The sequence below is a fragment of the Opisthorchis viverrini genome, assembly GCF_000715545.1.
Source record: "Opisthorchis viverrini unplaced genomic scaffold opera_v5_327, whole genome shotgun sequence".
NCBI lineage: Eukaryota > Metazoa > Platyhelminthes > Trematoda > Opisthorchiida > Opisthorchiidae > Opisthorchis > Opisthorchis viverrini.
In genome coordinates, this window is record NW_008751989.1 from 128909 (window position 1) to 141393 (window position 12485).

At 41.9% G+C, this 12485-nt stretch overlaps 2 protein-coding genes across 2 annotated transcripts in view; one reads left to right on the plus strand and one right to left on the minus strand.

Annotated features, from left to right (window-relative positions):
- T265_10068 (hypothetical protein) overlaps positions 1–11877 on the minus strand; it is a gene marked incomplete at both ends in the record, with an annotated part of 31251 nt that extends 19374 nt beyond the window's left edge. Inside the window, one exon of the mRNA XM_009176333.1 lies at positions 11849–11877. Within this exon, the coding sequence (XP_009174597.1) occupies positions 11849–11877 (29 nt within the window). The remainder of the gene's footprint in view (positions 1–11848) is intronic.
- The window catches only part of T265_10070 (hypothetical protein), a gene marked incomplete at both ends in the record, with an annotated part of 24215 nt that overhangs the window by 7429 nt on the left and 4301 nt on the right, over positions 1–12485 (plus strand). The window contains one exon of the mRNA XM_009176334.1: positions 6649–7194. Coding sequence (XP_009174598.1) covers positions 6649–7194 — 546 coding nt within the window. The remainder of the gene's footprint in view (positions 1–6648; positions 7195–12485) is intronic.

A 12485-nucleotide genomic window follows, 5' to 3' on the forward strand; every position in this document is an offset into this window, starting at 1 on the left:
CAATATGATACCTGCTTCTCAGCGCAGAGTCCCCGATCTTAAAATATAATTTTAGGGAAGCTGGATTTGTTAGAAAACTACTTTCCACACCAATGTGGTTTTCACAGCTGAAGCTCTGGTTTACGGTGTTCTTCAACGGAATGTGCTGCACCAGGCTTCCTCATATTACATCTAGTACAATATCCGACACATAACGATATATGTATGTACGTCATACACTACTCAAAATGCTGCTGAATTTTCTTCGACATCCCGTCACCCTTCTCGACATTCTCGGGGCTCGTCAGGTAGGCGCAGTTCCCGATTTTTCGTCAAATTTATGTTCTACTTGAAATCACAATACACTCATTTGCAAATCATTTTGTTTTACACAGGAGACTCAAGTCAATCTCTCGTTTTTTATGTTCTACTACTGAATGTGCTGCACCAGGCTTCCGTATATTTCGGTTGGTGCGATATTTGAAATGGCGCGATTTATTGCAAACACTATACTAATACCCATATTCATTTGGAGAAGAACACAACAGACAAGAGTTTCGGCTAGGCTTCAGGTTATTCACCACTAAAAGCCATAGAGATGCGAGGATTCTAGTAGAACGTATGGTCAACGGGAACTCAGCGTCTGCCCCCACCTTGTGAGCCCCAAGAAGGTGGGCTGTCGATGGGTTTTCAGCAACCTTATGGTTAGTGTTTGGAATCTGAACGTGGATTCACGTCCACTCTTTTCACTAGTAGCAAAAACGGCTAGTCATACTTTATAAGAGGTATGAAATGTTAATGAAACCACTCTGGTTTATAGACCTAGCTCGTTGCTGAACACAGAAAGGGCTTCCGAATTTCGAAGCTCATATAGGTGTAATATCTATCTTTATACATTTACTCCCCTTACTGGTTCATTCTTATCGTTATCATGCTTTTTATGAGGCGGTTTTCCATTCATTTGACCATCTCACTCGTGAAATTGGCGTTGTGTCCTATCACGCGGAGTGTGTATATTATTTTGTTTTCAGAAGCGTTCCTATTCATTGTTCCTGTCACACTTTCAGAACGTGGTACTCAAGGAATTTGCTCGGTTTATACGTGAACAGTTTGGTGTGTGCAGAAATACCGAAACGTTATACTGTGGGCTAATGAGATGACACACCCAGTGGAAACGCGGAATAACGGAAATTAAGCTACACAAAACTGTGGCACTCGAATTTCTATTATCCTAGACGAATAGGAAAATTACATGTGCCGGAATAAGTAGTATGTGCAATGCAACAAAATTTCCGTGGTCAGAAACTTTGAGAAACAATTTCCTGAAAAACACGTTTGATCGGGGGACCAAGTGTTACAACGAATTTTGTACGTCGAGTATAGGTTACGAAGTCCCGCAATAGGTGCATAACAATAAATAAAGTAGTCCTCTCAATTGCATTTGAGTACTAGGGGTGGTCAACAATGCCACTGGGTTTTAGAACGCACCGGCATAACAAAGCCGTCCTGGCTGACCATAGTGCAATCGTAACGCGGAGTTATCACAGCGTCATATCACAGATGGAACGAAGAGTGTGTGCTGAGGCTCCAATAGGCTCTATGATATCGCAGATGAGTTTAAGAGGGAAAACGTGGACTTAAATTAAAAACTGAGGTCATTTTATGGATGTGAATCGCAAGGAACGCCGAATATTCTAACCTAAGCAGCTGTTATATTAAACACACCGGCTAAAATGGTACTTTGCACCAGTTCAATGCATAAAATGGTCTCGTGAGCTGATCACATTGTAGAGAGGTTCTCTTGTAGAGGGGTGCTAAAAGTTTGCTCTTGTGGAGCGGTGCTGAAAATTCGCAATTGGTGTGGAGGCAGAATAAGAAGGAAAATGTATATACTCTTATCGTTTCATATTCACGAACCTACGCCCACCGGGGTATTTGAACTTCATCTTCTCATAGTGGTACCTGTTCGCTCAAATAAACGCATACTAAAGCGTAGGGTAGAATGAAACTACCAGTGTAGCTTACTTGGCCTTGTTTGTCTCACATTCTGCAGCTCGAAAACAAACTCGTGGTGCTTTCTTCCACTTCAACTACTTGATGGCATCTTACAGACTGAAGGATATGCTACCGAGCCAATAAAGATGTGTTATATCTAGTTGTTGTTCCCACTTCGGTGTCTAAGGCCGGAAAAAGACTCGCCGATTGGAACAAAAATGCAGTTTTTGGGGAAACATGCAGTGGCCTCAAGGTAAGCGAAATTATCTTTTGAATCGATCGGTTTACATGAAAGTATTGGGTTTGACCTACCGTCGTTTGTAGGGTATCCTCACGTAACAAACAAACTTGATCTGCCACCTCGAGCTGCGCTGATCTCGATAGAACCAGGGAACCTAACAGCGGAAAGACGAGTTTTCAATGGAAGCCAGTCCGGTAAGAAACTTTGAGCGACGGAACCAACCATAACTCGCACGCCGTAGATTGCTTCAGAAACTCTGGACACTTGAAGAGTAAAATACAAGATATGTTAATTCGTGTCAAACGGTTTCAGATGTAGAGCCAAACTAAGTTACTTTTTACGTGTTTCGGAGACACAACGTACTAAGAGAGACCAAGGTCTGAGAAAGAGCTACCCGTTGGCCAACCTAACGCAGAGTAGCAGGCTTTGAGAGCGGCAATGTGAAACAGGTACCTTGAATTTGATTGGTACCAATTTTTGTTTTTATTATTGGGTCGATAACGATGTTGAACGTTTATTGGTGTTCTTCTAGTTGCTTAAATTCGTGAACGAGCACTTTTCCTTCACTCAAATCATGCTTTCAACGGGAACGCCCAGAACACTTCTCTTGATCGGTGTCTAGAGATTTGACTTGAAATAAGCATCTTTGACTCTAAGTCTAAGCCATAAAACAAAATGGTGCAAGCAAAATAAACTCACCTGCAAACCAACTTGGTTTTAACCTAAGACTCAACTCAAGGTCAGCTGTATCTCTAGTCTGTAATTTTTTCTCAACTGAATCGGCTTCAGAGGAACAATCTCTTGTTTTAGTTGGTACGATTTTTTTTAAAATCGCAACATATTTTCCTGACGGAACCTAACACTCTCAACTTTGTTGAAAGCTCTTGGACAATTTGGGTTATAGCAAATAATCTGACGGAAGCTCAGACGCTCATCTACCTGGTGGCCCTCAAAAAAAAGAAGGCAATCCCCATTAAACTTAGGAGTGTCCCAAGGCTGGTATGCCTAATAAGGTATACCTAATAAGGTTCACCCCAGATTCTTGGCCGTTATAGGTGAAATTACAGCACAAATTATTCTTTATCCTAACTTGATGTACCGTCCTGCATGCGGAAACCTCTTACGCTATCATCTGGCTGAGTCAATGATCCCTGTCTCCAGCAGTTTGTCCAATGGCGCCTGCATCTAAATGAAGTACTCATGTCTAATCAATGGCACTGAAGATTATAGTGAACAGTTTTAGAATGGACTTTCATCAGAGGGGCCACCGTTCTGAGTTTTACGTCAACAAAAGAAACTTGTCCATCTTTGTGACTAAACTGTTCTGGGTTTGAAAGTATGTCTCTAGGAATGAACTCGTTTGCAATTGCAATAATCGCAGAATCGAAATATTTCCCTTTTTGGATAGGACCGCCAGTCCATCGCTATTCTCTAAAAGCTTAGCGCTGTATTGTCTTTCCAAAAATGTCTTAAAACACCACCATAAACTACCACGAAACTGCTACAAAGATACGTCCCCTGGCAAGAACACTGAGCCTGCTAATGTGACATAATAAGACAAACATTTCTGACTACTCATAAGTAGTCATAAATTACCGACATTATTGGACAACCGTATTGACCAAAAATCTCAATTCAACACAACGGGTCTCTGTGTTCGTAAATACCCAAAAGCCACAGATATTTTGAAAGCTATGGTTGCACTACCCTGATGAGGACCGTGGATGAAATACACATGGATGTCATGAAATGCGATGAAACCGTCTGTGTTCGTTTTTGAAGAGAGTTACGGAACAAGGTGTGTTTAGTTGTCACACACTGGCTTTTTGAAAGCGGCGAATTATTTCTTCATCAGGTCGCTGATATTACATCTTGTTCAAACCGGCGACATCTTGATAAGCTGAACTTGATGTCATCCTCCAAAAGGACCAAGCACCCTCGAAGAGACCTCCAAAATAGGCGTTTTCTTAAAAGATTGTCAAACTAGTGATTTGCAGAGACGTTGCACAGAACTGACAGAATTACAGATAACTCAGCACGGAAGCCAGCTGTAGACACTTTCCGGTTCACGGGAAACATTTGGACGGCCAATTTTCACCTCTGTTTGAAAACGAGTGCTTCATCTTCGTGACGTGTTTTTCTGTGTTCAAGTAGTGCGTAGGATCGATAGGAATTCGAAGATTAAACCCGCCTAGTGAGCAACAAAGAGAAAGAAACAGGAAGTAACCATTCAAGAGTACTGCACCAAACTCGTAAATAGTTTTAGGTCAGCAAAAGAATTTGAACGACACTTTTACAAACAAGAGCTAAATTCGGTCTCTAGTTTACTCCAACGTAATCTCCGAATAAGCACATTTCGACGGAATGAATGGGTGTCTGGAGCAAGGGGACCACAGAAGGGAAAAACCACTATATGTTTTCCTGAGAGAACGTCCTGTCTGGTGTCAATTTTTGAATTTAAAATGAGTCGTACGCTCAACTAACATAAAGTATTCGTACTCAGTCAAAAATTATAGCCTAACTCATCCATTATACATGTGAGAGCTGTGAGAAATCCCTTCATCGATCTGCTAGAAAACAAACAAAATGGCAAAAATCATCATATAAAGCATACTTTCGAATGCTTGAAAGAGAAGATGAACAAACCGAGTGACAATTAACCTAGGTGCTTTGAATAATTCATCAAGCATCGATGGGGAGCTCACTGAAAACAAAACAGAGGAATGTGAACTAAACAGACTCATGCCAGAGCCTATTACCCGATGATGGTAACGGTAATGTAATGTTGGTCTCCATCAAAAATTGACTCAACGTTGTCCCGCGTTTGTGATTCGATTCCCAACTTGGGGCTCCATCAGGTCCGATAGGTTGACAGCAGCCAGTGTCTATTGTAGACCGCTTCCTTGGATCATAATACGGTGATTATAACCAGTAGACTAATACAAAAGGGCTTTGATGCCATTGCCAACGGTATGGAAAACCCCTTCCCATTGATTCGAATTCATGAGACTCTTAATTGTGAACTGCAGGGAATCAAAGTGTGATCAGAGCTGCTGTTTACGAAGGACTCAACTGAAACTCTTGATCATGATATTCTTTAAAAGAATTTGTTGTTCAAACGCTATTACACATATCAGCTGACACGATTTACGCGGTATCGCGTTCACACGCAACAAAATGTTTATGAAAACTTAGGGGCCATATTCATTGGATGGGCACCAGAAAGAGTCAAACCGGTAGTGGACTGTCAAACTGCCTCCAGCAACCGTATGAGTGGTGCATCCTATCAGGTAAATCGAACTAAGATTATCTTGTTTGGCGAATCATTGCAAACATATTTTTCTAAGACGTTGCTTTAATCTCAGTCTATCTTGACAAACCTTCCCGGTTGATAATACAAGAGGTTGCTCTGGAACTTCGAACTTCCTTCAAGACGTACAGTAGGTTCTAGAAACTATGAGTGCCGACCTAAATTTGGATGCTTTTGAACACCCTCAAACGGATCTGTGTGTCAAACGAGGGAGAAAACTGAATGGAATGCGCGACAAAAAATTCATAATCAAAGTAAAAGCAAAGCACCATGGAATTTCTTCTTCCAAAGCAGAATAAAACTTTGTTACGCATTCTCCACGAAAATCATAAGTTTTGTAATGCACCACTCATAAGGTTGCTGAAAACTCCTCGGCAGCCCTTTCTTGGGGCTCATCAGGTAGGCGCAGACCCGAGTTCCTGTCAACCTCATGTTCTACTTGAAACCAGATTGCACCAAATTAGCGAAATACACTCATTTGCAAACTAATTTGGTTTTTCGAGAGACTCACCTTGAACCCAGCTGAATCTCTCGGTTTGATGTCTCCAGACAACTGAATGTGCTGCCATAGGCTGTCTAATGTTTCAGTCGCTACGATATTCGAGATATCGCGATATGTATATATTTTTTACATTTTTATATTTTATGTTATATATCTTATATTTTATATTTTTATACTTTTACAGCTATTTTTATTTCCAGTGAGTTGAAGTGACTACTCGATTCTACATCCCTCTTCAAAAAACTTTGTCCGGAACCCAACTACACACAAATATGTTGCAGTAGTGCAACTCCAATTCTCGTCTGGAGGGACGCTTCCCAGAACAACGCAGTTCTGCTCAGTTAGGAAGGTGCACAATGCAAATTACTCCTAAAAAATGGCAGTTTCACAGAAATTTAGCACCTTATTTTATATTGGACATCGCAATTAGAGCATGCTGTCTTTGGGGGGAAAAGGAAGAAAGTTTTACGTTGAAAATTGGCCTACGTATGAAGGAAAGCCAAATTTTGCCCACCCTGCTTGGTCATTGAAACGAGAGTCACGTGCGTCGTTTGACCCTAACATTGCACATTGACCCTAACGTTGTATGCGACTATCTACGTGCTGATTGGTCACTTACAGTTTTACGGTAAGAGATCAAGTAGGTACGGAAGAGCTGTTTTTGAACAGCTGTGTGTTATGCAAAGACCTGCCAAAATGGCTGACTGACGGGCTCAATCATGGTGGAACTGTTCAATTGACTAAAATGAGTCCAAGTCATTCTATGATCTCATTTGCCGTGTTAGGCACCTCATTGACTTTGACAATTGTCGCTTTGGCAATGAGTGCCTGGGATTGTGGAAACTTATTCACGGATTGCCAAGAAACCAAATTCAGGTCGAGAATTATAGGAATTGCTGCATTACTCATCCTGGCAGTGGCATGTTTCATCTTGATTCTGATTATGGATGTGCTTACGTTCTGCAATCCATCAGTCTCAGCCAATTTGTGCTTTCAAATCGTCTACTACGCTCTTCTGCTTCTTGGACCCATGTCTCATCTTGCTGGGGTGTTTATTTACACAAGAGAAACTGGACGGCAATGGTCTTACTTTCTGGCCGTTTGGGCCAGTGTAATGGTTGTTCAAGCAGCCTGGTTTGTGGCTATTAGAAAGACGGCTAAAATAAAGTGAGCTTTTCTATCATTTTATGATATTCTGATGTTCTCTTCTGGCTCACACGTGTTTTCTCCACAAATAGAAATTTTGCTTGTTTTTTGTTCGTTTTTCGAGCTGTGAAAATGATTGTTAAATCGACTGTCAAATTTGACGAGCAGATAGAAAATGAAGAAAGCCACCCGAATTAAAGTTATTCCAGCTGATTACTAAAACCTTACAATCATGCATACCTTCCAAGTAATGTGGTGTATTGGTCTAAGGAGCCCCCTTAACGAAAGCCTTTTCGAGGAGAGTGATGCAAGTTGTTACGATGAGAGTCTGCTAACGATCAGTTCGTATGGACATTCACTAAACCTTACATGCTTCGATGCCTTCAATGCTTGGCCTCTACCTGTTTCAGGGAACCCCGAGAAATTCTCCGAAGCGTCAATAAAAGTCATGTTCAAAATTTACTTCAAAAATTCTGCAAACTAATTAAAAAAACAATTCGGAGGATCCGCTTTAAAAATTTAATTTTTGAAACGCGAACCGTTAAGATCGCCAGGCGCGCGCCTAAAACGGGCTTTGGTTTAAATGGAGACATTGCTTTCAAAATGACGTTCCTTAAAGTAAGACAGTCCGTCAGACAGCTGTTACCTGTAACAGCTCAGGGGCGTAGGAATCCACTTATTTAACCGGCCTCTTTGACAGTAAAAATTACCACAAAGCAGTATTGAATATCTGGACCAACCACCGATATTACACAGTCAGTCACAGACATTTTTCGCTGTTTTGTCCACTCTGGACCGCATTCTGTTTTTAACAAATCCCGCTTTAAAAGACCCACCCATCCTGTGTTGCTTGAAGCCTAAGATTGATGTTGACCGAATTTAGCTTCTCATCAGGATTTTTGCCAACCGAAGGATGAGATCCACCTTGGGTAACTTGATGCCTAATCAACCGGCTTTGTCGAAACTAAGTCCCTAAGGTGGTTTTCTTCTGAGGCTTACGTGATTTTCATAAAACTAACATCATACTAACATCTGGAAAAGCGATTTGAGTTCTTTCTGTTGCGTCGATTTGTCACTGTTTTGTATCTGCACCACACATGATGTGAACGAGCCAAACGAATCCCAAGCAAATTGCAAAGAACTCGTCATATTTTGTGACATGGTAATGGCCAACCTAACTCTTGGAAATGAGACTGCATTGAGTTCCTTACCCACTTTGGAAGTACGGATATCAGAGTTGTGTTTCTGAAACAGATCATCCAAGAAGTAACACAGGCGTAATACAGACGTGTATACAATTTCAGTGCTTCCGTGAAGATTATGCACTGTCGGAATCGGTCAAGCCCTCACTCTTGTCAGACGTGCTGTCTCCTAGAGGAGCCATGTCACTGATTCACCGGGCTCGCTGTGTAGAACGAACTACAGAATTAGATTCCAATTCCTTTGATGACCAATGCCCTTTTGGGAAAGTCTGATGGTAATTGTTCTTGGTCCTTGTTAAGTGACGCCTTCAGTATATGCTTGTGGTCATCTGGTTACGATTACTATAACAGAGGGCTCCTTGCCGTCCACAGCTGCCATGCTCATTGCAGATTTCTGCTCAGGTTACCCCGAAGTTAGGCACACAAGGTGTCAGACAATGTTCTAATCACTCGAGGCTGTCCACAATCCGGACTTTGCGTTTTGTTGAACTAGACTAAAAGACACTCCACCGATATTGGCGAAATCCACTCAGTTGCAAATTACGTTGATATTATAGAGGGACTCAACCTTGTCTCTTGTTTATACTACGTGTAAATCGAGTAGGCTCCATAAATTCTCCTTCACGTAGAACTTTGCACAATATTCGAAATGTCACAATAGAGTTTCTTGATATAAAGCACCATTGGTAAACTCTTATGAGCGAAACAGGTACTGGGCTGTTTTCAGCAACTTTCTTGTTATATTCCTTCGGCAGGCTTGTACTCACTTAGCCCATAGCCTTGAAGTATTCGAACTTTTCATCGTTAATTTGGACGATATCCAGGGCCTTGTGAATAATGCAGATGCGTCCGATACCGTTTTTGACCCTTAGATATATGTGTGGAGTACAGGGTTACGTCAAACAACACAATCTCGCTCATATCTTATTGTAACTCGGTGCGAGTGTATTTTGCATTATCAGCTGTATGATTCCAAAAAGTTCTTCCAATAGTCATTGCACCATAAAAGTTATTCAAAAAGCAGTGTTTATTGGTACTGATGAAATCCAGTTTAACATCTTGTATATGGGCACCCGTTAATGTCATCCTTCCTGTAGTTCTGAATGCGAACAATGTGGACAACAAAGTCCTCTTTTATCCGAATGACTAGACTTCGCCGTCGTTTGAGGCACAACCCTTGGTGGACAGTCCTCTCGTCCTAATGTAAGTAGACTTTCCTGAAATTCATACAATTCTCGGGAAGGGCAGTCGCTTATCGGTGACAGCCCGGTATGAGGAATGGAGTGTACCTTCCAGCTAGTGTGACCTGAGGAAGAATTTGTATTGAAAAATAGAGGAAATACTTGCTGGTAGTTGCCTACACCACACACCAAAATAATCCACATAGGTTGCGCAACCGCTGACATACACATGAACCTGAGCTGAGCCTCTATCTGAGTGTGGATCCATCGTCCGTGCGACATAGGACGTTCAGTCGATCAATGCAGCCCAGGTTCCTATCATCCACGTTTTGCCGTTTTGCTCTGAAACTGGGGGCGGGATGTTTAAGCCAGGACGTGACTTGAACGGATTCCAAACCAAGTCAAACTTCTTAGTTTTCAAGGTCGTCTCCCCACCAGATGTCTGCTTTTCTGCTCAGCAAACCCTATAGAATGGCATTACTAACTTGCCTCTTGCATCAGCCATGTCAGACTTTGGGCTTTCACAGTAACAGGTGTTTTCACATTGTTAGCACGCCTTGTTTATTGCCACATGGAGCTTTGCTCTGAAACGACAAGAAATCGTCCGGGACTACTGACGTACATTTCGATATAACCTATCTATCGTAATCTAAAACTGACGTTCTATGGCTCATAGGGGTGTGGTTAGCCCTTCGGCATCTGTAGACATTACTTCATGGTCATACCAGGAGTTGCGTGCATTCAAAAAAGTATAGGTCCGCTCAGATAACTGAAAAATGAAGGTAAACTCCACTCATTTGCAAACCAAATCGGTTTTGACGGGAGACTCATCTGGAACCCAGCCGAATCTCTCACTTATGATGTTTTAGGCAACTGAATGTACTGCCCCAGACTGCATCATGAACGAGAGATTCGTGCAATTAGGGTTCAAAACTAACATGAGATGACGGAAACTTTGGGAGTGTCTCTACGTTATGAGCCCCAGGAAGGCCGAAAGCTGTCGTGAGTTTTCCAAGAGTTTTCAAAAACACTATGAGTGGTGTATTACATCTATATTTGAAAGTTAACCACTTTCGAAGCACAACAAAAACAACCACCAAGAGTCTTGGTTTTTCTTCACAGCGTACTCAGTGTGTAAAGTGGTACATCACATTACATCTTTTATGTTCATCCAATATCCAGAGCCCTGGTTATGACGAACCGTCAAAAGACCCACATTTGAACATCGATTGCATATTTTCTAACTTCACTAGTGAACGGGTCACCATGCCATCAGTTCAACAAATGACACAGTAACGTACTGTGTCCGACCACTCTAATATGATAAGTCTAAAAGTTTTAATGACATACCGATTCATGGTGGATTGAGGAGTATCATGGTAGGCGAGAATAAACGTCGCAGCTACCAGTCCGAGTTTATTTACCTTCCGGGTTTCGACATATCTGAGATGATTTTAAAGATTCCCGCCTTTTGCCATATTTAAGTGGATGCTTCGAACAGAGGCACCGTAAATTTCCCATTGGATATAGTTTCTCCTAGATAGATTCTTGTGAAAGCTTCTCATTGGAAGCGTATGTTCTGAAAAGTATTCTTAATTCTAACCTCTTGCAATGCGTCTAAAAATCGATCGAGTACCACTCTTTTTCTGACGTAACCATGGCTTGAAGAATAGGCTAGTCACACACTTTAAGTTACAACTAATACTCTGTTCAGTGTGGGTCTTCCGAATACTGGCGTAGCTGAGGCAACAGGCTTGTTGCTGTGATAGATAAGCCTTGAGGGAGTGAATTCGCGTACGGAATTAAACAACAGAGTTTCCAGGACTGTCATATTGAAGGCGCGAAATAATGCAAAAAGTTGGTGAGGAGATATGACTAACTGGGAGTGAAAATTGTCCGTTAAAATTGTGTGGTCTAAACGCACAAGTGCTTAAGCATGTAAGGCCGAAATAGATGAAAATCATCGCAATTAACCACTATATCTTTTGCCAAGTTGGCTGTATTTTATTTCGAATAAAGTCCTCATGGGCTCATGCAGATACACCTGGTCAATCACGGCCTTATTTCGTCTACAGTCCAACGCGAAATCACTCGTTAATCAAGACAAATTTACAGAGTGCTTATGTTTGAAAATCTTCAGTATTAACTATGGGTCTATGTACTGTTCAACCGTATAGGAATGAAGAATTCCGGTAAAGGGACAGAGTGGGGTTCGAACTCATTTTCTAATGACATCCTCCCAGGATGGTACCAGCCTTCTAAGATTAGTAACACAGAACCAGCTGGACTTACCCGGGAACACGACCGAGATTTTCTACCATCACTTCTAATAGGCTAATTTTTTCAAGAGCCACTTCATCCGATGTGCAACAAACAGAGCAGCAGACAGTTGTCGCTCCTCAGCGACAGTGTCAGTTTTGTGATGCTCCCTACTACTTCTCACCAACTTATTCCATAAATAAACTAGTGTCTTGGATCATGGGATGCCTTATTCAATCTTCTACCAAAGGCCATAAGTGTGCTCGTGATGGATCCATTTGGTACTGTACTGCTACGCATTTTCTGTCCCCTTGGAAATGGTTATGCACTTCCAACTTGCATGTGATGCGTCTCTATGAGAGAAGCTATTAAACCACAACGTTAAATGAAAAAGTCTCTCAAGTAAGGTCCATGCTGTCACCTGTAATCAAATTTAAAACCTATCCATTTAACAGAATAGCATCGGACTTGAGTTTTGTCTCAATGAAAGCTCGTTAACAGAGCATATCCCCGCCGGTCCGGGAATGAAACCTCAGACTTCTGGCGCGTCAGCCTGTTGCCACAGCTCCACCGGCGCACGTCGGACGTACCTACACGCGTGTCTGAACAGGTGTGTGTCACGCTGGAGCAAAGCGGTTGGTTTGCTCGGTGCCTCAAATGCCACCTTGGA